The sequence below is a fragment of the Spermophilus citellus genome, assembly GCF_964194105.1.
Source record: "Spermophilus citellus genome assembly, chromosome: 2".
In the NCBI taxonomy this organism is placed as follows: Eukaryota; Metazoa; Chordata; class Mammalia; order Rodentia; family Sciuridae; genus Spermophilus; species Spermophilus citellus.
This window is the reverse complement of record NC_138183.1, coordinates 137,589,957-137,617,300: the sequence shown is the minus strand read 5'-3', so window position 1 is coordinate 137,617,300 and position 27,344 is coordinate 137,589,957. Positions and strand designations below refer to the sequence as shown.

Here is a 27,344-nt window from a genome sequence, read left to right as displayed (position 1 = left end):
TTGCAGTACTGCAGAGAAAGCCAGCAATAAAGAGCTGAAAAGTATCTTTAGGTTTTTTGGAAATAACAGGCCACCATGACCCTTGCAAGAAAAGTTTGAAGTTCTTGGTAGAGAGTTAAGTTGTAGGATTAGCAATTGGAGGTGGGAGTACAGTTGGCCTTAGTGGATGAAGGAATGGAAAGATCAAGAGGGCAGTCTTACATTAAAAAGCAGACTGGGTTGTTTCTTCTGCTTTCAAAGATGGAAGATATTTTACCCTATTTATATGCCAAGGACTGGAATTATCAGAAAGGGAAGGAATGAAGATACTGGTGGAAGAGTGGAATTTCAGGAGAAAGACATCAGGAAGAAGAAAGATGAGGGTTTGGTAGCTGATGGGTGTATTGCTTGGTGATCGTTGAAGGGAGAAGTCCTTTTCGTTTTCTAACATGGGAGTAGCAGAAGTATAAAGAGTTTAGGGATCATAAGTTGCTTTGAGGCCTTGGAGAATAACAGTGTCATCTTTTACAGGGTCAGAATTGGAGTGAAGAAAATCTTCCGTTACTGCTAAGATTAGCCCTTTTTGTACTACTAAGAGGGAGTCAGCCTGAGAGGAGAAGCAGGGTATCTGAGAAGAGTGAGGAGATGCAGACTCTGTGTCCCACCTCCAGGGAGGCTATACCTGCAATGGAGAAGGGATGGGGGAAGGGTGGGAGGGTCAGCCTGGAGCCTGTGGGCAGCTGGTGGCAGACCTGGTGGCAGCAGGAACCTGGACAGCAGCATCTCCACTGGGCTGTGCCTTGGACTAATATGGGATGCATGGTGTGTGTTTTTGTTTTGTAGACAAGAGCTTATTAGTGGATGGTATGAAGTGTCATCTTACTTCTTTGGAAAACTGGTATCTGAATTACTACCCAGGAGTTTGCTGCCAATTATATGTACTTGTGTAGCATACTTCTTAATAGGTAAGTAACAATACAAAGAGAATGTGTCTTTAGTTTTGCTTATATGTTAAAACCAATTTCTTTTGCAAGCATGTTTATGGTTCCTACAACTAGAAGTACACACTTCCCGCCACTAGGGAAGTGTGTATCCATTGTGCATGCTCAACAATAGCCATTCAGTTGAGTATTGTTGTCAAGTCTTCCCAAGTGAAGCTTCTTGTTTTTGATTTTTGTGCCATGCTGGGTATCAATCCAATGGCTTCATGGATGATAGATAAACACTCTATCTCTGATATACATCCCCAGCTGTTTTAAAAATTTTTGTCTTGATCAGGGTCTTTCTAAGCTTCTCAGACTGGTCTGAAAATTTAGATCATCTTGCTTCAGTCCGCTGAAGAACTGTGATTGCACACATGCCCCATGCTCTACTCAAGAGAACTTTCAATATTTACAAAACTTCATTTTACCAAGATTCCATGTATCATGAAGAAACATAGAAATATAATTTATAAAAAACTCAACACTATGCTGAGGAGCTGTGATAGTTATTTCCTATCTATCTATATTGTTTCTCTTTGTCTCTCAACATGTGACTATATACAGATAAAATTTAGATTGGTATGCATTATTGATAAGGTCTACAGAGACATATAGAAAAGTAAAGAATCTGTGTATACATGTCTTCTTTCCCTCTACCCTTAATAATGAGAGAAAGATGGTTACTTTGGGGTTTATTGATTTAATAGATCATTGTTGCATTGTTCTCAGACTTTACCCCAGGGTCATTGCTTCTGAATTTCTATGTTTCTCCCTTTCTCACATACACTGGACATATCTATTTATGATAACACACTATAGTATAAGAACCCCAAACTTCCAGTTTACAAATAAGAGGTGTATTATAAGGAATTGGTCATGGTATCTAGGCCCCAGACTCCTGATCAGTGTTCTTATAGCTGTTCCAAATCATTAAACTATATAATGAATGTTTGCTTGGTACACTTTTTAAAGTATACTTATCTTATTCCATTCTCTATCACAGAGCCACGTGATTGTTTGTCTGGGAGACTTAGGTATGGAGATTCCTTTCTTTCCCCCAGGCATTAAAACCACTGAAGTTGTGAAACCTGATCCCTGTTTCTTCAGTAATGCAGTGACAGCAAATAGTGAGCAATGTGGTGATGTCTGAGTATAGGAGAAGGCAGTATAATTTGACCAGTTTTGTTGCCTGTGCCTCTCCATCTAAGTAGTTCTGAACTTTGTCCTAATTCCACATAGGAAAACAGAGGTGCTATACGGAAAAGTGCTTTGGAGGTAAATGTACAAAAGAAATCTGTGTGGTAACTTCATGCAATTATATATAGGTGAAAATTGAAATTGCTGGCCCATGGTAGTTGGATTTGGGTAACTTTCTTTATTCAGGTATTAATTTCTCTGAATATTAGCATTATTTGCATGGTAAATGATCCTGAATACATATTGACCTAGGCAGCAGGGCTAAACCCTTCTTTTCTTTCTAAGGATTGAAACTGGAGGCAGAAGCTTTCTCAATCACGATGCTTACTGTTTTGATGGTGTACTATTCAACTGCTTCCCTGCTACTGGCTATAGGTTCATATCAACGTTTGTTCATAGCAGCAGTTTTAAGTACCTATTATCTGTTAATGCTGGTGAGTATGAACTGTACTTCTCTCAGAAGGAAATTTCCCCTTCTTTCTTCCTCGTACCTTTACCTGTCATTTAAAACCTACTTTGAGTATTCTATACATGGGATTTGGATGCTTCCAGGAGGCCTAGATGAGGTATATTCTAGAGAATTTACCAGCTTTCCTTCTTAACTTTATCCAAGCTTATTTTGCTAGTGTTCTAATGTCGTTAGTATGAATATGTCTTTAGTGATGAGGTTTTAAAAGATACTTCTTGATAGCATTGAATAAGACCTTGAACTTTAGAAACCACAGTAGTGAGAACAGTAGACTCTCTACCTGCTTTTCATGCTGGAGTTAGAAAACTCCCAGCTGTTTAACCAGCGGAGACTGTTTCATTGGATGCATTGAAACTCCAAGGTGAATGTGAAGCTCCTTGAGAATTGTAATAGTGTGTGGCATGGGGAGGGGTGTCTTACCTGGGTCCTGTATTTTGAAAAGGAGTGTTTTAAGAATACTGGAAAATTCCAAAGTCCACAGTACTAGGTGATTCCCTTTTTGTGTTCCTAAGAATCTCTATATCAAGTATTTCTGCTTATCTTTTATTTATAATGGTTACTTAATTCTAATCTCACATGGCCCTAAAGTTTGTAATCACATAGATGAATTAACAGATAAACAGAACAAGTTCCCCTGTTTTTTGTTTGTTTGTTTGTTTGTTTGTTTGGTTTTTGTGTGTGTGTGTGTGTGTGTGTGGTGCTGGGGATTGAACCCAGGGCTTTGTGCACATGAGGCAAACACCCTACCCACTGAGCTATATCCCCAACATAGTTCTCACATTTTTGTTCCATGACATGGACTAAATAGGAGTGCTTAACCAATTAATGCACTTGTCATCTCTGCTACAATAGATGTCTTTCAGTGATACATAATCAGCATAAGTTCTTGTCAAAGTGTAAATCTTTCATTTCTGAATTTGTCAACTACAATGTATCTCATTCAGAAAGTGATGTCTTGTTTATATTTCATCTAATAAATAAAATATCCTTTAATAAATACAGATGAATTGTTTGATTTATTGGATGCTTTGACTGAATATTGTGTAAAGGATCTTGGTAGAACCTTAAAACCATAGTCATGAAACCACATATTACTCAGAGATGATATGTGTTATATGAAGCACTTGGTTAGGTCAGATCTAAATGTGGGCAGACATACAACGTTGTCATTATGTTGCTATCCTAGTGGTACCAAGTACCACCTAAATGGTACCATTTAAGACAAGTGTTGTGTGAACCTCATAGCTGTTCCTTGTGTTTTGAGAAGTCGTTCCTAGTATCTCTATTGTAATATTGATTTCTGATAGCTTTAAATGGAAGTATTGACCATATTTTCTGCTGTACTTCATCATATTATTGTGTTTATCAGTTCTAGGCTTTGGGTAATCTGAAGCCTGCATTCTGAACCTCAAATTATTCTTAATGTCATTTTTTAGTCATTATGCCATAAAATATGTATTGTCAACTACTTATATAGCATTTATGTTATAGTATCATTAAGGAATATGGAAAGGATTTGAAATATATAGGAAGTAATATTAAAGTAAAAAAATGAAGTACATGATTTACATGCAAATACTACTCCATTTTAAAAATAAGGTATTTGAATACCTGAAGATTTTGGTATCTGTGAACTGAGGTTCTGGAACCAATCCCCTTCAGGTACCAAGGAATGACTACTTCTTAAATTCCCATTGTGTGCAGTTACAGAGAATGTTGAGGACATAGTCTTAATAATTTTAGATCATCAAAATAGTATATATTATACAGATTATAGGAAATGGTCCTTCCTTTAAAATAATAAACAACCTTAGATACACAGAGGTGTATACACATTCAAACGATGAAGAATTTTTTTTTTTTAGAGTAACTGGAAGGAATATGAAGAGAGTTGATTCTAGTAGAAATGTTTGGAAAGTTGTAGAGTTGAAAGTTGTAAAGGGTATTATCTAGAATTCTTCATAAAATCACCAGTTGGGTTCTGATTCATGGTATTTGCTTTTTATAGGGTTTATTGGGTATATTGCTGACTTTCACTCCTCTTCCACCTTGGCTATCATGGCTTGAGTACTTCAGTATCCCTCACTATGGCTATTTGGTAAGTTGTCTTCTTCTCTTACAGTACATGTGTTTCCAAGCTATGAGAAAAGCAAAATAAAGCCTGACCAGCTCATTTCCCCAGCCATGAGCTGTGAATGTCTGTGATTTGGGAGTCTCCTTTCAAGAGCAATGAATGAAACTCTCCTGTTAGCCTCAGTTAGCACAAGTTCCTGGAGTCACATGGGGTTTTCCCCAGTCACCCCATTTTTTGAGGAAGAGGAAAGTCATAGATAAATCTCATAGTAAAATGTGAAGATAAAAGTTGATGATAAACATGTTGTGTTTCAGTTAAATAAGGAAGTAAATGAGAGGATGGGACTAGAATTTATAGTTTATATCAAAAGGAAAACTAGAACAGAACGAAAATCATATAATACTCAAAACCATATTGTCTTTCATGAGCTATTCAACTCCAAAATAACCTGTGTCAATATAGAATGATTACATTTTTGACTATCATAATTAAAATGGATTGGAAAAAATAAATAAGCGAAGATTGCTATTATAAATCAGCAATATTCTTTGAGCTCTATTATGTAAGGAAAATAAAAAGAGACACAGAGACAAGATACAGAGGCATAATAGCAGAATAGCCAAGCTGTCAGCTTTATTTATTTATATCAATAAGTTTCATTAGATCATTGGCATCAGTAGTACATTATTGCTCGTTGTGTCATTAGGCAGCTTACAGAATAAGTAACATTATGCAGCTTATTCCTCACTTACATGCTATAGTTGCAATATGTAATGTTAAGAGGTTTGTGTAGCTCTCAAGTGTCCATTGTTTAAATTTACTGTTATGTGGACAGGTTCAGGTGCAACGGAGCTTGGTGAAACATTGTGGTTGTCTAACAAGAGAGTTTTGTTTATTCTCAGGAGCTGTGAGCCTGAGGTCAAGGTTGAGGCTGATAAGACTCTAGCACAGATCCTCCTTATGCAGAGCATTCCTACAGCAGATAGGCATACCATGTCTTTGCACAGAAATTTTCCTAGTAGCCAGGCATTCTGTGTCTTTGCACAGAAACTTCCTAGCCACCAAGCATGCCACAGTTATGAAGCCATCAGAGATTCCAAACCCAATCACAGAACCATTTCACTGTTATATCATTTTAATTATAGTGTTCAAACTATAAAATTGGGAGAGAAGGAAGTAACCACAGTCTAATCTAACCAGAGTTCTCCTTTCTTATCCAATGGGAACCAGCATCTCAACCCTAGTCTACTTTATTTCCAGGGAAAATTAGGTACTTTGCTGTGGCAAAGACATGGCAAGAAAGAAAATATTTTTTAGAAATAATCATAAACATTAAACTTGAGGGCATAATTGTGATAATCCCTTGACACTATTTATCTTGCCCTTCTCCCCCTTGTGTTTTAGGCTTTGCAACACAATGAATTTTTGGGACAAAACTACTGTCCAGAACTCAATACAACAGAAATCAGTAGCTGTTCCAATTATGTAATGTAAGTTTGCATCCAGTGTCACATTGGGTTTGCTTACTATCATAGTATGGTATGGAAAGGTCCCTGGCCTTAGAGCTGGTAAGGATCCTTTCAAGGTCAATAAGACTTTCTAAGCCTAAGTTTTCTAACTTGTAAAGTGAGTTGTTGTGCACTAATGTATGTGAACATGTTGTGTAACTCTGGTTCTCTTAACAGTAAAATACTATCGAATGTGAAAAAAATGAGTTCTTTTTCAGAACATTTGAATTTGTAATAGACTATTTTCATGGTTTACTAAGGGCTTATAGTCTGTGAACCTCTGGATTGGCAACTGGTAAGCCCTGCCCAGGTGCTTTTCTCACCTCTGACAGAGGCACTCCATCCTGCTCTCCTCCAGCTGCTACTTAAGGTTTGAGACTGATCCTAGACCTGCTGGTATCTTCCCATTGCTGACTATCTGCAAAACTCATTATAGTACTGGTGTGAGAGCTGACAGAACAGAATTCTGTTCACAAGCCCTTTTCCCCCCCTGGTTCTGGTTTTAGAATTCTTAGCCTATTTTTTTGATGACTATCTTGTGATGTAAGCAGAATTTAAGGAGCTTTGATCATGTAAACAGAGTTGTCATCATCAAAACTGAGGTTTTCCCACCAGGAGAAAATGAATTTACTTGATCAGTATTTCCTTTGAAGAGAGCAGCATTATAGATTTGAAAACAGATGAATCTGAGAAGCCTAGGAAATTGGTTCATAGTGTGAATCTGTAAACTTGGCCAAGTAAGTTAAGCCTGCATCATCTCCTTTTTGAAATATGCATAATATTTATATTCCTTTAGATTGTTTTATGAATTAACTAAGCTGTCAGGCACAGGTTGCTTAATATATCTAGCAAAATTTGAAGTACTCAATGACTGTTAGCTATTACTTATGAAATGAGAGATACTGAATATTTAGATGACCTATAGACTTCTTTAACAAAGGAATAGCAACTATATTGAGTACAATTTGAAAGATGATAGGAATATAGTCATATATTTTTGTGTTGAATTTCAGATGTACTGGTGAAGAATTCTTGACAAACCAGGGCATCGATCTCTCACCTTGGAGTTTATGGAAGAATCATGTGGCTTTGGCTTTTATGATAATAATTTTCCTCACAATTGCCTACCTAAAATTGTTATTTCTTAAAAGAAGTAATTAAAATCACCTTTAATATACTATGAGTTACTCTTACATTAATAAGAAGCACCTTAATTTATTTTAAGTATCCAATGAAGACTTTTTTGTTGTGCATGATTGCCAACATACTGTTGAAGTGTTTTCAATAGAAAAAATTTTCAGAAAAATCACAACTAACAGAACTATAAATGAAAGAATCCAAGCCCAAAACTAGTATATATAAGTTCCTCTTATTAGACAATAATTATGGGGAGAAATTCAGTTGAATTTATCAGTCTGAAAAAAGAGAATTGAATTCTAGAAACTCTTGACTAGTTATAATATCTCTGACTGATTAGTTTTCTCATTTTTCAACCTCAATACATAGGTTAGTAGCCCTTCTATTTTAATAGTTTATGAACTATGACCTGCCATTACATAATAAATAACAAATATGTTAAAATATTAATGCTATATTGGAAGAATTAAATCTAAATTAGATTGAAAAAACCAGTGATATTTCTAGGGTAAAAAAAAAATTCATGATGATAACAAAACATGTCTATGATAATCTTATTAAGGTTGGTGGAACTTACTGAGACTTCTAGTGGGGGTCTCAAATCTCAGTAGTCTTTACTATGGGTTTGGGATTTAGTTATACAGAAAGCCAGGCTGAGGATATGGTTCTTGTGAATTTCTGGGATATTCTGGCTCTGAAATCACTTTACTCCCCAGATGTCTCAGTGGCATATATGTGGTTGCTTCAGAATCTCCTGAGAGCTCTGTTAAGACACCCATGTCTAGCCCTGTCTATCCCAACACAGCAGCACCTACGAACCTGCCTCCATGAATAATTTGCCAGGGCTTAATTTGGTCATTTCCAAGGTGGTTCCAGGTTTAAAAACTTTAGACTTATAGTCTAATGACTGTTGTATCTGGGCCCACACAGGATCCCCCCCACTTGTACACCTCATTTATTTCTATACTCTGTGTTCATCCTCACCTTTACCAGAAATGGGAAAGTATTTGCCAGTAATACTGAAATATTTTTAATCCTTTCTTTGATTGAAGGGTATGTAATAAAAAGTACAGTTCAGTGAATTACCAAAAATGAAGACGTGTGCAACCCCAGTTCAGGTCAAGAAGGTAAAACATGGCCAGCACTCAGGAGGCCCATGTGCCCTTTTCCCAAGCACTACTTCCTCTTTTCTCCATGGGTTGTTGTTGAAATGACACTTGTGTATTCATTTCTGTTGCTGTTATCAGAACATCACTACAGCTCAGGTTTGTTTTTGTGTGCACCAGTACATAGTTAAGTCTCCTTCCCACATTTTTTGGTAAACTTTTAATTTTCAAGTAATCTAAGATTTATAGAAAAGTTGAAAAGATAGTGTAGGAAGTTCTCATGTGCCCTTTACCCAGATTCACTTAATATTAATATTTTATATGATTCATATAAAACAAGGTATAGTGATGAGGCTAACAATTTACATCAATGCATTGCTGTTAATTCAACTGCACACTCTGTCTGGATTTCACCACTTTTCTACCATCATTGTTTCACTGTTCTGGGCTACAGTTCAGGAGGTCACAGTCCATCCAGCTACCCTTCCTAAAAGCAAAATACTTACAGGAATCAAGCAATTTGGGGGCCAGTGAACAGAGATCCCCAGTTACTGGTGATCTTGTATATCATTTTAGCCCTTCAGAGCTGCCTGCAATGTTGTTACAACATGTGTCTGGACAAAGGTTTGTATTTTTATATTTGAACTTTAAGGAAATTTTTTTTCTTCTTATGATTTGACTAAGGCATCATCTCAAAACTTATACAGTTTTCCTGGTTATTATGTGAATATCAGGTGAATAAATTTTTACTGTGTTTTGTACAGTTCTGGCCATTCCTACCTCACTGTGTACGTGCTTTCATATTACATACATCTATAACTTACCCTCACACTAGACCAATCAGAACAAGGCAAATTATCAAAATTATAATACAAACTTCCAAAATATAAATTTAATAAGAATATATACTAGTATGTTTATCCCACTTTTGTATTATATTTGTCTTTTTACTTATATTTTGTTTTGTTTTATTTTTGGTTATACTGGAGATTGAATCCAGTGATGGTCTACCACTGAGCTCATTCTTTCAAGACAGCTTTTAGCAGGATCCTTCCATTTTCTTGGGTGACCCGAATTCCCAATGGTTATTCTGTTTGACAGATTCATAGTGAAAGCAGCCTTATAGTCAATTTTTCCATCCTGTGGGTGAAGTAAAGATTCACTGGCTAAGACTATCATTTCAATGAGATGCCATTTTCTTCATAGTGCTCTGTGTATTAAAAGTTAATTGCTTTAACTAAGTCTTGGGTTTAGCTTTTCTCCAATAGTATTAAATATTTTCTATAGTCAATACCATAATCAACATTTCATAAAATAAATATATGTATATATTTATTTTCATAAAATATCTATTTTTTTCATAAAATACACACACACACACACACACACACATATATATATATATATATATATACACACACACACACACACACACACACACACACACACACACACATATGGTATGAAAAACTCCAAAACCTTATGTAGAGGTTTCTCAAGATGGCAGAACACATGAGGTCATTTTCCTGGCTGCTCCATGGTGTGAAATCAAGAAAGCAGATAGGCAGCTTCTCAGCAAGGTGAGTGAAAAAAAAGGGGGTGGGGAGGGCTTTACTGAGATTTAATATTGGACATTCAAAACAGGTTAGGGACTCAGAAGTTTGGATATAATAAAATGAGATATAAATCCCCAGTGCCATTTCTGGGGTTGTAGTGACTGACATTGGAGGCAATAGCCAGAGATGTCCATCCAAGAGCAACTTGGAGGGATAAGGGAATTATTTTATTTTTAGAAGGCCTGAGGCATGTTTGGATATGGAGAGATCAGAGATCAAAGATATTGCCCAACTAAATTGAAAGGCATGCTACATAATTTCCTTCTGTGGGGAAGAAGATGAATCTCTCCTGCTGCTTATGGAGGCCAGAGGAAGGAATGATTTTGCAGCCATTGTGCAGGGGCTGGCAGCTGAGGGAACTTGTTCCTGGCAAACCCATACTGCATGACATAGAGTGTATGTAAGTGACCAGGAGAAAGTAAAAAATGGAGAGAGGTTTGCACACAGGTATACTGATTATGGAAATCGACCCAGCTTCTCCCTTCCCCTTCAATCCTGCCACTTGCATTACTTGCTGAGAGAGATATGCATAGCCAGGAATTCACAAGGGTGGAAGAATTGAAGACTGAGCCTGATAGACAAGGAAACATGGGGTCCACAGGTGATGGAGGGGGCTAAAAATTGGCTCTTCCACCATATGAGTAGAACCTAGGGGAGATGTCTGGGGTGTAGTCTTCCATTCTGGACTGATAACTGCTGGGCCCTGCCAGTATGCTGATTTAAAATCTTTAGACTAATCACTATTCAATGAAGAACCTGAAGCCTACCAAAGCCTAAGCCCCACCACTAAAAGCTCTACCTACAGGATATCCTCTCACACTCCAGCAATCCCAAACTGAGAGTGGAGCAGATATCACACTGCAGCCCATCCCATCTAACACTGCTGAGTAGGGAAGCTGAGAATCTTTTAAACTCCAGTGGAAAAAATTCTTTAAATTTTCATTAAGATCTTTTTTTTTTCTTAATTTTAAATTCTTATTATTTTTTCTTTTCTGTTTAATTGTGACCTGAATGGTTCATGGACACACATATACATATTCATATTTTTTTCTCATTTCTAGCATTTTTGAAGCCAGATTTTTTCATGAATATGTTTTTCAGGACTAGGATGAGTAATATAGTTTGATTTTATTTTGTATTATTTTATTTTTATTTTTTTTAATTTTATATATTATTTCTCTCACTTATCTGTTACCCTTGATTCTCGTTCTCCCATTTCTTCTCCTAACAACCAATTTTGATTGTTCTCTCTTTCACTCTTCCTTTAATTTTTTACTTCTAGGTTCTCTCTTCCTTCCTCATAATTATCACATTCTATGTCACGTCTGTTTTCTCCCTGTCCATCATTTGAAATTATAAAATCTTTTGCAAACTTACCCTGATTACTATGGGCAATAACTGACCACATGATTTCTATTTATTGTGACAATTAATATTGTAGATGTCATAATAGGAACTATTTGATTTAATGCTATATATTGTTTATATTGTGTGTTTTAATTTTTCTCCCACTAAACTGTGATATACTGGAAACCTTCAAGGACACTATAAGTCCACAATGTAGAAATTCTACTAAATAAAATCATAATTTTAGATGGACAGACACACAAATAACATGAAAAAGCAAGGGAAAAAAATCATCCTCCAAAAACCAAGATACTTCAATAACAGAGTCCACCAATACCATGGTGGAAGAAATCTCAGAGAATAGTTTAGAGTGTTCATAATTAAACTGATTTGCAAGATATAGGTTGACATAAGGAGTGAAATAACACAGAGGAAGTGAAAGAACATTTTAATAAACAGAGATTCTGAAAAATCAAGCAGAGATCCCCAAAATGAAACAGTAAACCAAATTGAAAATTCAATGAAAAGCATCATGAACAGACTACACCACTTGGAAGACCAAGTTTTACATAATGGAGACAAAATAATGATCTTTAAAATAGAGTAGACCATGGAGAAAATATTTAAAAGACCATGAACAGAACTTCCAAGAAATATGGGATAACATGAAAAGAACAAATATAGGGTTTATCAGGATAGATTAAGGCTTGGAGATATAAACCAAAGGAATGCACAATCTATTCAATGAAATAATATCAGAAAATTTTCCAAACCTTCGTAATTAAATAGAAAATCAAATACAGGAGGCTTATAGGACCCCAAATATACAAAATTCCAGCAGACCCACACTAAGTCACAGTATTATGATAATGTCTAACATATAGAATAAGGACAGACTTTTAAATATTGCCAGATAAAAGTAACAGTTTACATGTACAGGGAAACCAATATGCACCTCAGCTGATTTCTCAATCAAAACCCTCAAAGCTAAGAGGTCTTGGAATAATATATATCAAACTCTGATAGAAAATGGATACCAGCCACGAATACTATACCCAGAAAAATTAAGCTTCAGATTTGAAGATGAAATAAAAACCTTCAATGATAAACAAAAGTTAAAAGAATTCAAAACTAGAAAGCCTGCATTACAAATCATACTCAATAAAATATTTCATGAAGAAGAAATGAGAAATAAAATTTAAAACCAGAAAATGGAGGGACTACACTAGAAGAATAGACAATCAAAGAAAAACAAATTCAAAGTAAAAACCAGAAAGAAATCAAAATGACTAGCAATAAAAATAATTTCTCAATAATAACATTGAATATAAGTGGCCTAAACTCATCAATCAAAAGATATAGACTGACAGATTGGATTAAAAACAAGACAAAACAATATGCTGTCTTCCAGAGACTCACCTTATAGGCAAAGACATCCACAAACTGAAGCTAAAAGGATGGGAAAAATATATCATTTATCTGGATCTCACAAATAAGCAGGAGATTCTAGCCTCAAGTCACATAAAATGAACTTTAAGCCAAAGTTAATGAGAAAGGACCCAGAAGGTCATTTCATACTGCTTCAGGGAATTTTACATCAACAAGACATAACACTAGTGAAATACAGATGATAATCAGAAACAATTTTGAAAATTTATGGTCCAATAAAATAAAAAAATTTTGAAGACTGTCAAATTTCTAGATTGTATGATCTAAACTGAATCAGGAGGACATAGAAATGAATGAGTCCAAATTGGATCAGGAGGACATAGAAAATTTATACAGATCAATTTCAAGCAATGAAATTGAAGATGCCATCAAAAGCCTAGCAAGGAAGAAAAGCCCAGGACCAGAAGGATTCTCAGCCAAGTTCTACCAGACTTTCAAAGAAGAACAAACACCTATGTTCCTCAAATTATTCCATAGGAGGGAACCCTTCCAAACATATTTTATGAAGCCAGTATCACCCTGATTCAAATCCAGACAAAGATGCATCAAGGCAAGAAAACTTGAGAACAATATCCCTGATGAACATAGATGCAAGAGTCTTAATAAAATAATGGGAAATTGCATACAAAAACATATTTAAAAGGTAGTGCACCTTGATCTAGTTGAGTTCATCCCAGGAATGTAAGGTTGTTTCAGCATGTGGAAATCAATAATTCACCACATCAATAGAGTTAAGGAAAATAATGTCATGATTATCTTAATAGATTAAGAAAAGGAATTTGACAAAATATAGAATTCATTCACATTCAAAACACTATAAAAACTAGGGATAGTAGAAAGATTCCTTAACATCGTAAAAACTATATATGTTAAACCCAAGGCCAACATCATTCTAAATAGAGAAAAATTGAAAGTATATCCTCTAAAAACTGGAAAAAGACAGGAAGACCCGCTTTCACCACTTCTATTCAACATAGTCCTAGAAACTCTAGCCAAAGCAATTATACAGAAGAAAGAAATTAAAGAGATATGAATAGGAATAAAAGCTCTCAAATTATTCCTATTTGCCAAAGAAATAAATCTATATTTAGAAGGCCCAAAAGACACCACCATAAACAAATTCAGCAAAGTAGCAGGATATAAAATTAACACCTATAAATCAATTATGTGTCTATACACCAATAATGAATCAACTAAAAGAGAAATTAGGAAAACTATCTCTCACAACAGCCTTAAAAAACAAAAAATCTTTGAGAAGCAATCTAACAAAAGAAAGAAGTGAAATATCTCTACAATGAAAATTATGAAACACTAAAGAAAGAAACTAAAGAAGTCCTTAGAAGATGCAAAGATCTCCCATGTTCTTGGATAGAGAGAATTAATATTGTCAAAATGACCATACTACCAAAAGTGCTGCATAAACTTAATGCAATTCCTATTAAAATTCCAATCACATTCTTCATAGAAATAGAAAAAGTGGTTATGAAATTCATTTGGAAAAATAAGAGACCCAGAATAACCAAAGCAATCCTCAGTGAAAAAAGTGAAGCAGGAGGCATCACAATATCAGAACTTAAAGAGCCATAGTTACAAAAATGGCATGGTATTTGCACCAAAACAGACATGAAGACTAATGGAACAGAATAGAAGACACAGAGATACAGGTATCTCATACTAGCCAAAAGCAGCATAAACATACATTGGAGAAATATAGCTTCTTCAACAAAACATACAGGAAATGTGGAAATTCAAATGTAGCAGAATGAAATTTAACCACTTTCTCTCACCCCACACAAAACTCAATCAAGGACCTAAACATTAGACCAGGGACCCTGTGCCTACTAGAAGAAAATATGGGCCCAACTCTTCATCATGTCTGCTTAGGAACAGAATTCCTGAACAAGACTCCTAAAGTACCAGAAGTAAAATCAAGAATCAATAAATGATATGGCATCAAACTAAAAGGCTTTTTCACAGCAAAGGAAGAAATTAAGAATGTGAAGAGGAGACTACAGAATGGTAAAAATCTCAGAGAATTAACCTCCAGGATTTGTAAATAACTCAAAAAGCAACACCAAATAACAAATAACCCAATCAATAAATGGGCAAAGGAACTGAACAGACACTTTGCAAAAGAAGAAATATGACCAGTCAAGCAATATATAAAAATATATATTCACCATCTATAGCAATTAGACAAATGCAAATTAAAACTACACTGAGATACGTCACTCTAGTCAGAATGGCAATTATCAAGAATATGAGTAATAAAAAATGTTGATGAGGATGTGGGGGAAAATACACTCATATAGTGCTGGTGGGACTTCAAATTGTTGCACCTGCTCTAGAAAGCAGTATGGAGATTCCTCAGAAAATTTGGAAAGAGACCACCATTTGACCCAGTTATCTCTTTCCTCTGCATACACCTGAAGGACTTAAAATCAGTATATTACCAGCATACTACACTGATACAGCCACATCAATGTTTATAGCAACACAAATCACAATAGCTAAGCTATGGAACCAACCTAGGTGCTGTTCAACAGATGAATGAATAAAGAAAATATAATACACATACACACACACACACACACACACATACACACACACACACACACTGGAAAATTGCTGAGCCACAAAGAAGAATGAGATGATGGCATTTGCTGGTAAATGGATGGAACTGGAGACTATCATGGTAAGTGAAATAAGTCAGTCCCCAAAGGCCAAATTTTCTCTCTTACATTCGATGCTATTATACAATAAGTAGAATGGGGAGGGAAGATTAGAAGTTCATTGTATTGGGCAAAAGGGAATGCAGGGAGGGGAAAGGGAATGGGAATAGGATAGAGAGTTGAATAAATTAGACATAATTTTCCTATGTTCATATATGAATACATGAATGGTGTGACTTCACATCATGTTCAACTATAAGAATGGATCCTAATTAGAATAATTTATGCTTCATTACTCCATGTATGTATAATATGTCAAAATTCACTCTGCTGTCATGTATATCTAAAAAGAAAAAAATTAAAAAAATTTACAAATGGTTTGATATGGTTAAAGTACCAGATGTTTTTAGAGAACATCATGTTTTTAAAATTTTTTAATATTTATTTTTTAGTTGTAGTTGTACTCAATATTTATTTATTTAATTTTTATATGGTGCTGAGGATCGAACCCAGGGCCTCGCACTTGCTAGGCGAACACTACAACCCCAGCCCAAGAGTGTTAGTTTTGAGCAAGTAGGCAAAGGCTATGTAGTGAAATACTAGTCCATTATCTTAAGATTTTAAAGTTTATTTTGGAAGTGGTATGGGAGATAAATCTTAATTCATCTGGTTTCAGAATCAGGAGCACCTAGAGATAATTCCTGGCAATCCTAAAAGTCTGGGCATAGGGAGAGGGGCTTCTATCCAATGTGGTCCACATGGAATTCAGTGGTCATCTTAACATTTAAAGTTGTGTCATTCTCCTACTTTAAAGTTCTACTTTCCTCTGTAATCACTGTAGAAAGCCCATCTGATCTAGGATCTGACCCATGACTATCTTTCCATTCTCATTGGATGGCAGTTTCCAGTAACTGATAATTCAACTTCTGGAATGTTATGAATGATTTCCTGCCTCAGGATGCTCATTTATGCAGTTCTCACTCATCAGAACATTTCCATTTATTGTTTAAGGCTTCTGAGAGGTCTTCTCTATAGGGGAACCCTGTTCCCCAATTGTATTCTTTTACATCACTTACCTCACAAGTTTAGGCCCTAAATATGTTTTCAGTTAAGTTACTGAAGAGTCACATGAATAAAAACAATGCATAATTCATGGAAAAAATGATGAGGGCTTAAATGAGAACAAGTGCTATATGAAAAAAGATACTTTTGATAGGTGCTAAAGAGGTAGAACAATGTTGTAAGAAAGGGAAGGGAAGGTGTTTCAGATGCCACTCAAGCTTTGGGTGAGATGTTCTTGCAGGTGATGGCAATATTCACCCAGATAAAGACTATGACTAAAACATGTTTGGGCAGGTGGAATCATGAAGCAGTTTTAAGACAGAGATGAGATGTATGTAAAATATCTCATCAGGAAGCTCAGTCATAGAATTAAAAAAAAGGAGAATATGGCAATGAAAAGATCCCCAGGGACTTGGTGAGAGCTTCGTGGAAAACCAAGGACAGAGTTCAGAATAAAGAGAAGATATATTAAAATTCCCACAGGTTGGAGATATAGCTCAATGGTAATCCCTAGCATACATAAGTTAATAATTATATAAATAACTAATTAAAAACACAAAAACTAATATATATTTCAGAATGGTGGCACCGCTTGGATGGGATAAGAACTAGGAAGGAGCAGGAGAGAAGTTTTGGGCAAATTGTTAAAGCTCTTTTCAAATATCTGGGTGGCAGATGTACAGGTGTATTCATGTTGTAAATTTTAAAAAGCTAATTTTATTTCTTGGACTTTTAAAAGTCTACATTATAGTTCAATGAAAAAAGTGGACTTAAAAGATTGCTATGGGTATTGAAATTCAGTGTGGTGGACTCTTACCATGTAACCTTTCTGCCTAGTATTCAGGGAACACTGTTATTACATTCTCTACTGTACTATCTGACACACTCCAGACTGATTACCAGCCCCTAATAATTTTTCCCATTGTACTCTATTTGTGAACTTAACAACCAAAGAAGGTATTTCTTAATTGGTCTCAGGTGCCCAGGCTTAGGTGCTTAAGGCTGCCTGGCAAGCTGCCTGGGTCTTCTCCTTTCCTCACCTCTCCCACATCAAGGAGAGCAAGCCCCACTGGAGTGACCACTAGGACTGCCGCTAAACCCTGCTTGTCCCAGCCACATTTGTACCGCTGGTGCCACCTCCTCACTGCTGGCTCCCCAGCTTCTGGACAGGCGGGTGCCCGAGTTGTGGGCTTGGTCCTAGGGAAGGTCTCTGCTGTGGCTGCCAACGTGTCCTGGGTCTGCGCAGACCGAATTCCAAAAGAGCAGGAGGAAAGGGGAGGCAATCTGTCCTCCACTGAGGAGGGAATGGTGGGTGGAAGGAGGAGAAGGGAAAGGAGCCTGGGGAGCTGGGAAAAGCCCTTCAGGATTTTCATGGTGTCCTTATCCAAGGGAAGGTGTGGCTTCTGGGCATGTTTGCAAGCTCCAGCTGACTCTTCTCAACGTTTATTCAGACTGTTAACATGTTGCCTCTGAGCACATGTGTCCTATGGCAGGAGTCTTTGTTCACTTGAAAGGATAGGAAGCCTTGTGAGTAAATTTGTGACAGGAAAGCTTGGAATACTGGGGGCACATTTTATTAGAAAAGAGCACACTGCACCTGGGAGATGACTTTGTAACCTCTGGCAGTTTTATTTGAAAGTGAGTATGAAATACAAACTTGAATTAAGTTTTGTGCATGGTGAGAGATAGGGGTTTAATTTCATTTTGTTGCATATGGATTTCCAGTTTTCCCAGCACTGTTTGATGATGATGCTATTTTTTTCTCCAGTGCATGTTTTTTGGCACCTTTGTGTAATATAAGATAATTGTAATTTTATGGGTTAGTCTCTGTGTCCTCTATTCTGTACCATTGGTCTACTAATCTGTTTTAGTGCCAATACCATGCTGTTTTGTTACTATTGCTGTGTACAATAGTTTAAGGTCTGGTATAGTGATGACACCTGCTTTGCTCTTCCTGCTAAGGATTGCTTTAGCTATTCTGGGTCTCTTAATTTTCCAGATGATTTTCATGATTGCTTTTCTTATTTCTATGAGGAATGTCATTGGGATTTTGATTGGAATTGCATTAAATCTGTATAGTGCTTTTGGTAATATGGTCATTTTGATAATAATAATTCTGCCTATCCAAGAGCAAGGTAGATCTTTCCACCTTCTAAGGTCTTCTTTGATTTCTCTCCTTAGGGTTCTATATTTTTCATTGTATAGATCTTTCACCTCTTTCTGGAATTAAACCAGAGACTCTGCATCTAACAGAAGAAAAAGTAGGCCCTAATCTTCATCATGTGGGATTAGGCTCCAACTTCCTTAATAAGACTTCTACAGTGCAAGAATTAAAACCAAGAATCAATAAATGGGATGGAAGTGAACCAAAGTTTCTTTTCAGCAAAAGAAATAATTTGTGAGGTGAACAGAGAGCTTACATCCTGGAAGCAAATTTTTACCTCTCACACATCAGATAGAGCACTAATCTCTAGGGTATATAAAGGACTCAAAAAGCTAAGCAACAACAAAAAAATAAGCCAATCAACAAATGGGCCAAGAGTAGGGCGTGGCTGTCTGCTTCCTGGTCTTGAGGCTGCACACGTGGCTGGGACAGCTCCTGGCTATCAGCCAGGAGGCTGTTCTGTGGGCGGTGACAGTGACCATCTCAGGATAGGTCCAGGACTCTTCCGCCCTCGTGGACAGCTTGTGCCTTCCCTTACAGACTATGGGATGGGCGTACACGTGAACTTGCTCCACCCCTCTGACCTCTATTCTGATTGGATCCTGTGCTATAAGCTGTCTGTACTTCCTTATTAAACAAGATCCTGCTTTGACTGTTCTCCCTGGCACATCTGATTGTCCTCCCAGGAGGGAGGGCTGGGGTGGGCAGCCAGTCAACCTTTACCTTTCTTGGCTTGTCCTGGTCCAGGCGTGCTTTTCTGGCTTCTCCCGCTGATCAAGAGAAGATGGGGGCTAAAAACCCCAACAGCCAAGGACCTGAACAGACACTCTCAGAAGAGGATACACAATCAATCAACAAATATATGAAAAAAATGCTCGTCATCTCTAGCAATCAGAGAAACGTAAATCAAAACTACTATAAGATATCATGTCACTCCAGTCAGAATGGCAGCTATTATAAAGACAAAGAATAATAAGTGTTGGCGAGGATGTGGGGACAAAGGTACACTCACACATTGCTGGTGGGATTGCAGATAGGTGCAGCCACTATGGAAAGCAGTATGGAGATTCCTTGGAAATCTGGGAATGGAACCACCATTTGATCCAGCGATCCCTCCCTTGGACCATACCCAAAGGACTTGAAAACAGCATACTACAGGGACACAGCCACATCAATGTTTATAGCAGCACAATTTACAATAGCTAAACTGTGGAGCCAACCGAGATGCCCTTTAGTGGATGAAAGGATAAAAAAAAAGTGGCATTTATACACAATGGAATATTACTCAGCAATAAAAGAGAATAAAAAAATGACATTTGCAGGTAAATGGATGGCACTGGAGAAGATAATACTAAGTGAAGTTAACCAATCCCCCCCAAAAAAATGCCAAATATTTTATCTGATATAAAGAGGCTAACTCATAGTGGGGTAGGGAGGGGAAGCATGGGAGGAATAGATGAATTCTAGATAGGGCAGAGGGGTGGGAGGGGTAGGGAGGAGGCAGGGGATTAGGAAGGATGGTGGAATGTGGATGGATGTCATTATCCAAAGTACATGTATGAAGACACAAATTGGGTGTCAACCCATTTTATATACAAACAGATATATAAAAAATTGTGGTATATATGTGTAATAAAAATTGTAATGCAAAAAAAAATAAATGAAAACAAAGTACATGATAAAGACATGAATTGGAATGAACACACTTTGTGTACACAGATATACAAAAATTGTGCTCTATATGCATAATAATTTATTTTTTATTTTTTATTTTTTTATTGGTTGTTCACAACATTACAAAGCTCTTGACATATCATATTTCATACATTAGATTGAAGTGGGTTATGAACCCCCAATTTTACCCCAAATGCAGATTGCAGAATCACGTCGGTTACATATCCACAATTTTACATAATGCCCTATTAGTAATTGTTGTATTCTGCTACCTTTCCTAACCCCTACTATCCCCCCCTCCCCTCCCCTCCCATCTTCTCTCTCTACCCCATCTACTATAATTCATTTTTCTCCTTGTTTATTTTCCCATTCCCCTCACAACCTCTTATATGTAATTTTGTATAGCAATGAGGGTCTCCCTTCATTTCCATGCAATTTCCCTTTTCTCTCCCTTTCCCTCCCATCTCATGTCTCTGTTTAATGTTAATCTTTTCTTCCTGCTCTTCCTCCCTGCTCTGTTCATAGTTGCTCTCATTATATCAAAGAAGACATTTGGTATTTATTTTTTAGGGATTGGCTAGCTTCACTAAGCATAATCTGCTCTAGTGCCATCCATTTCCCTGCAAATTCTATGATTTTGTCATTTTTTATTGCTGCATAGTACTCCATTGTGTATAGATGCCACATTTTTTTTTATCCATTCATCAATTGAGGGGCATCTGGGTTGGTTCCACGGTCTAGCTATTGTGAATTGTGCTGCTATGAACATCAATGTGGCAGTATCCCTGTAGCATGCTCTTTCAAGGTCTTCAGGGAATAGTCTGAGAAGGGCAATAGCAGGGTCAAATGGTGGTTCCATTCCCAGCTTTCCCAGGAATCTCTAAACTGCTTTCCAAATTGGCCGCACCAATTTGCAGTCCCACCAGCAATGTACAAGTGTACCCTTTTCTCCACATCCTCGCCAGCACTTGTTGTTGTTTGACTTCATAGCGGATGCCAATCTTACTGGAGTGAGATGGTATCTTAGGGTGGTATTGATTTGCATTTCTCTGACTGCTAGAGATGGTGAGCATTTTTTCATGTACTTGTTGATTGATTGTATATCCTCCTCTGAGAAGTGTCTGTTCAGGTCCTTGGCCCATTTGTTGATTGGGTTATTTGTTATCTTATTGTCTAATTTTTTGAGTTCTTTGTATACTCTGGATATTAGGGCTCTATCTGAAGTGTGAGGAGTAAAAATTTGTTCCCAGGATGTAGGCTCCCTATTTACCTCTCTTATTGTTTCTCTTGCTGAGAAAAAACTTTTAAGTTTAATTAAGTCCCATTTGTTGATTCTTGTTATTAACTCTTGTGCTATGGGTGTTCTATTAAGGAATTTGGAGCCCGACCCCACAATATGTAGATCGGAGCCAACTTTTTCTTCTATCAGATGCAGAGTCTCTGATTTGATATCGAGCTCCTTGATCCATTTTGAGTTAACTTTTGTGCATGGCGAGAGACAGGGATTCAGTTTCATTTTGTTGCATATGGATTTCCAGTTTTCCCAACACCATTTGTTGAAGATGCTATCCTTCCTCCATTGCATGCTTTTAGCCCCTTTATCAAATATAAGATAGTTGTAACTTTGTGGATTAGTCTCTGTGTCCTCTATTCTATACCATTGGTCCACCCGCCTGTTTTGGTACCAGTACCATGCTGTTTTTGTCACTATTGCTCTGTAATATAGTTTGAAATCTGGTATCGCTATACCGCCTGATCAAGGAGCTTGATATCAAATCAGAGACTCTGCGTCTGATAGAAGAAAAAGTTGGCTCCGATCTACATATTGTGGGGTCGGGCTCCAAATTCCTTAATAGGACACCCATAGCACAAGAGTTAATAACAAGAATCAACAAATGGGACTTAATTAAACTTAAAAGTTTTTTCTCAGCAAGAGAAACAATAAGAGAGGTAAATAGGGAGCCTACATCCTGGGAACAAATTTTTACTCCTCACACTTCAGATAGAGCCCTAATATCCAGAGTATACAAAGAACTCAAAAAATTAGACAATAAGATAACAAATAACCCAATCAACAAATGGGCCAAGGACCTGAACAGACACTTCTCAGAGGAGGATATACAATCAATCAACAAGTACATGAAAAAATGCTCACCATCTCTAGCAGTCAGAGAAATGCAAATCAAAACCACCCTAAGATACCATCTCACTCCAGTAAGATTGGCAGCCACTATGAAGTCAAACAACAAGTGCTGGCGAGGATGTGGAGAAAAGGGTACACTTGTACATTGCTGGTGGGACTGCAAATTGGTGCGGCCAATTTGGAAAGCAGTTTAGAGATTCCTGGGAAAGCTGGGAATGGAACCACCATTTGACCCTGCTATTGCCCTTCTCAGACTATTCCCTGAAGACCTTAAAAGAGCATGCTACAGGGATACTGCCACATCGATGTTCATAGCAACACAATTCACAATAGCTAGACCATGGAACCAACCCAGATGCCCCTCAATAGATGAATGGATAAAAAAAATGTGGCATCTATACACAATGGAGTACTATGCAGCAATAAAAAATGACAAAATCATAGAATTTGCAGGGAAATGGACGGCACTAGAGCAGATTATGCTTAGTGAAGCTAGCCAATCCCTAAAAAACAAATACCAAATGTCTTCTTTGATATAATGAGAGCAACTATGAACAGAGCAGGGAGGAAGAGTAGGAAGAAAAGAGTAACATTAATCAGAGACATGAGATGGGAGGGAAAGGGAGAGAAGAGGAAAATTGCATGGAAATGAAGGGAGACCCTCATTGCTATACAAAATTACATATAAGAGGTTGTGAGGGGAATGGGAAAATAAACAAGGAGAGAAATGAATTACAGTAGATGGTGTAGAGAGAGAAGAAGGGAGGGGAGGGGAGGGGGGATAGTAGGGGATAGGAAAGGTAGCAGAATACAACAATTACTAATAGGGCATTATGTAAAATTGTGGATATGTAACCGACGTGATTCTGCAATCTGCATTTGGGGTAAAATTGGGGGTTCATAATCCACTTCAATCTAATGTATGAAGTATGATATGTCAAGAGTTTTGTAATGTTGTGAACAACAAATAAAAATAAATAAAATAAATAAATAAAACTCTGAAACTCCCTGAACTCGGGTTCAGGGGATTATTGATTATAGTAAAAGCTGTGCTCTCTGAATCTAGCTGCAGCCAAATAAAACTGTTTCCTGCTGTCAAAAAAAAAAAAAATAAGGAGAGAAGAAAAGAATACATGTGTACACAGATTCCTTATCTTTCTGTATATCTCTGTATATGTTATTGATAAGCTTACCAATCAAATTTTCTCTGTATATAGAAATACCTGTTGAGAGATAACAGAAAAAATATGAATAGATAGGAAATAAATATCACAGCTCCTCTAGCATAGTCTCAAAGTGTTTTATAAATTCTTTCCATGTTTGAATATGATACATGGCATCTCTGTAAAACATAGTTTTATAATATTGAAAGTTCTGTTTATCAGGGCACAGGGCACATGTGTACAGCCCCAGTTATTGGTGGGATAAGGCAAGATGATTTAAGACCAGCCTGAGAAGCTTAGAAAGACCCTGTCTGAAGATAAAATCTAAAAAAAAAACTGCTGGGGTTATAGCACAAGGGTAGAGCTTTTTTTTTCTTCTTCTATCATCCATTATACCCAGCACAGCATCAAAAATGAAAACAAAAATTTTCACTTGGAAAAGTCTTGCCAAGAAAGCTCAAATGAATGGTTATTTTACAGAGTGCACAGTGGATACACACTTTCCTAGATGAGAGAAAGCTCAAATGCTGGGTATGAAGAAAAACTAAGTATGATAGAATTCTTTGAAGGTAGGAAAAATTCTTGAATTTTTATGGTCAACTTTTGTTTTATGTTTTTCTTATTCAATGAACAGAAAAGCAAAAATCAAAGGAGAATCAAAATTGTTTGAAATGATGTCACCATTTTCAATTATGGTAGGTTATCAAACACAAATCAAATATATAATGAGAGCAACTCTTCACAAACCAGAGACTGTTTGAAGCCAACACACAAGAGAAAATTTGGAAACACTTCAGCCAGAAAAATGATTACCTTCTCATGAATACCTAAACCAGAAATGTAAGTAACCAAGAAAACCAATCCTTGCTGTCTTTTAAAGTAAAAAAATAAATAAATAAATAAAAATTTAAAAAATTAAAAAACTTCAATACTTACTACATTTTATAAGGCTAACAAAACATAAAACAATGGCCTTCTCCTTTGCTGATATGCACACCACTGAGTCATAGACTCAATGTAAAGTCTTGAGTAGATTAAACAGTATATTGAGTCTGGAGTCTACTAGATGGAAAAGATAAGCAAGTGGGATTAGGAGCATAGTGCAGTGTCAGAACAATGGCCCAGTGTGCATAAAGCCCTGGGTTTGATCTGTAATTCACATTGGAAAAAAAAAAGAAAGATTGAGAGAAAGAGAGAGGAGGGGGGTGAGTTAAACAATAAGGACATAGTACATATACATTCCCACAGTATGCTTGATATCTATTCAACATGCATGTGGTCAAATCACATTATTTCTACACAAAAATCTTGTCAGCAATTCACGAGTCAGTTTTAATGATGGGATAATTTTTGTCCTAGTTTAGTCAAAAAGAATGAAAGTAGGTGTCAATACATCAGCACAGAGACTGAAACACAAATGCTCACAGTAACTTATTGGTAATAGGCAAAGTCTGTGACGCCTGAGATAGGTCATTAAAGTGGTCTTTTAAAAAGTTCATATACATACTTGATATTTGATAGTAATTTTTTCTCAACTGTTTTCCACCAAAATAGAAAGCCACTCTTCACTTTTTCCCGATATCAGAGGTTATGGAAACTTAACACAGCCCCTTCAGGAAATGTCTTCAGGTCATTGGAGGTCATCTCAGGGATGTCAGTGGTATTTCTTTGTAAAAATGGGATAAATTCCTGGTCATTACTAGAAAACATCTTGACGTATTCTACCTTTCTGTAGAGGGGGAAACAGTAGTAAGTTGATACTCCATATAAATGTGATTGTAAAAACTTGAAAATACATTTAAATCAAGTCTGTTTAAAACTGTGCTGCAGTAGATTCTTTTCTAATGATCAGCCCACATCACTGTGATGAGAACACTTAGAACTAATAATTGGAGGAAAGATGACTTTGAATTCTTGTGCTCAAATTAGATGCCAAATATTTTCCTGATAATTAAAGAGTATACAAGATACTTGAATCTCATAAAGGAGGAAAAAGGCAGGGGAGCCTTAGACTTGCCTGGTGTAGTACTTGAAGTATAGTATGACACAACTTAAGTTTAGGGATGGTCTACAGGATCCTCATGATCATGTGCCACCTTTTTTATTTTTCTTTTTTTTTAGAGAGTATAACATTGTTGTTACAAATACAAGCTTAGTCAAGCACATAAAAATTTCTCTGAATTTATAATTTTAGACTTTATATTTCTGGTTGCTATGCACTTTCAGTCAGTTGAGAAAGTAAACTCCAACATAATTTTTCACAATGGCAAATCATTTCCTTAATGGACATTTAAATTCAGCAAAATTTTAAATTAACTATGAAAATTATTAAGTAAATCAAGCCAATAGTTAAGAAGCTCCATACTTTAAAGCAAAAACTGAATTTTACATTTGAAAAGTAGATTTAAAACATTTCACTAAAAAATTTGCAAAAGGCCCATTAAAATATTTAATTGGAGTAAGACATTAATGTGAACTGATCATGTGCAAGAGGTTTGAAATGTTACCTGTAAGAAACCTAGCTTTGTTTTTGAAAAGCCAATGTCATCCATGAAGAAATTTATCTCTGCCCCTGTTTTTTCAAAAATAACAAAATGCTAAAAAAGAAATGAGTCAGAAAGTGAGGTAGTACACTCAGTCCTCAAGACAATGGGGTCAGCAAACATCAGGAAACAGAGACTGAGAAAAGCAAAGTTATAAAGCTAACTATCAGTGATGCACAGGCATACATATTAATATTGTACTTTCCTCTAAAACAGTGGTAAGGCTTATAGAGGATAAAGGCATGTGGAAAATAGTCACTAGAATAAACCATGATAACATTTACTTTACTAGTATATTAAAATTATATCACAGAACAGAGACCTAATATGATAATGAGACAGGTAGCCCATGAAGACTACTTCTTCTATGATGAAAAGAGCCCAAGTGGACTGTACATGTGATGACACCAATGAGTGTCTGGGTGCCATGAACAGGAGCTGAGCACAAAGAAGATTAGAATGACACTTACCCTTGAGCAATGGAGATATGCCACAAGCTTCTGCTTGCAGTGCAGGAGGAGTGGACCCAACCTCTGCTCCACAGGGGAATTACAGCTATTGGAGTGGGCGTCACTCAATGAGATTGGACTACACCTCCATGAAACCCCATCCCTTGCCTCATTTGGATGGAAGTTTATGGTGGACCTTCCCCTTAATAAATAGGGCTTCAGGCGTGCTCTCTTTTTTGTCTGCCTCTCTTGCTTCTTTTGTGGGAGCTGGGGCCAAGGAGCCATCACTGAACCCCAAGAAAAAGGTATTTTCTCTGTCTCTGTGTGATTATTTTGTGCCAACGCAATTCACTGGAGTGACCCTGACTGATTTGGTTGTGTGTCGCACCAACAGAAACCAGGCCTGCCCCTATATATGATATAAAAAAAATAAAACAAAATAAAACAAAACAACAACAACAAACAAAAACTGTATTTCTCTCTTATGGAACTGGCCTGTGAATCCCATTCCCACATGCTGCCTTCTTTATATTACAGCTTAAGAATAAAAGACTCGTTCATGCCAAACAGTATTTCTGCCTGATTTTAGTTTGGGGAAACAAAGGAAAG

The 27,344-nt window shown here is 36.7% G+C and overlaps 1 protein-coding gene across 1 annotated transcript; it reads left to right on the top strand.

Moving 5' to 3' along the window:
- Nucleotides 1-825: 825 nt before the first annotated feature.
- Nucleotides 826-7,371, top strand: LOC308641593 (broad substrate specificity ATP-binding cassette transporter ABCG2-like; the record flags this gene model as incomplete). Its single annotated transcript, XM_081280261.1, has 5 exons — nucleotides 826-944; nucleotides 2,445-2,593; nucleotides 4,637-4,726; nucleotides 6,107-6,192; nucleotides 7,224-7,371. Exons 2-5 carry the CDS (start codon nucleotides 2,480-2,482, stop codon nucleotides 7,369-7,371), a joined length of 438 nt encoding a protein of 145 aa, XP_081136387.1. The 5' UTR covers nucleotides 826-944; nucleotides 2,445-2,479.
- Nucleotides 7,372-27,344: the final 19,973 nt, after the last annotated feature.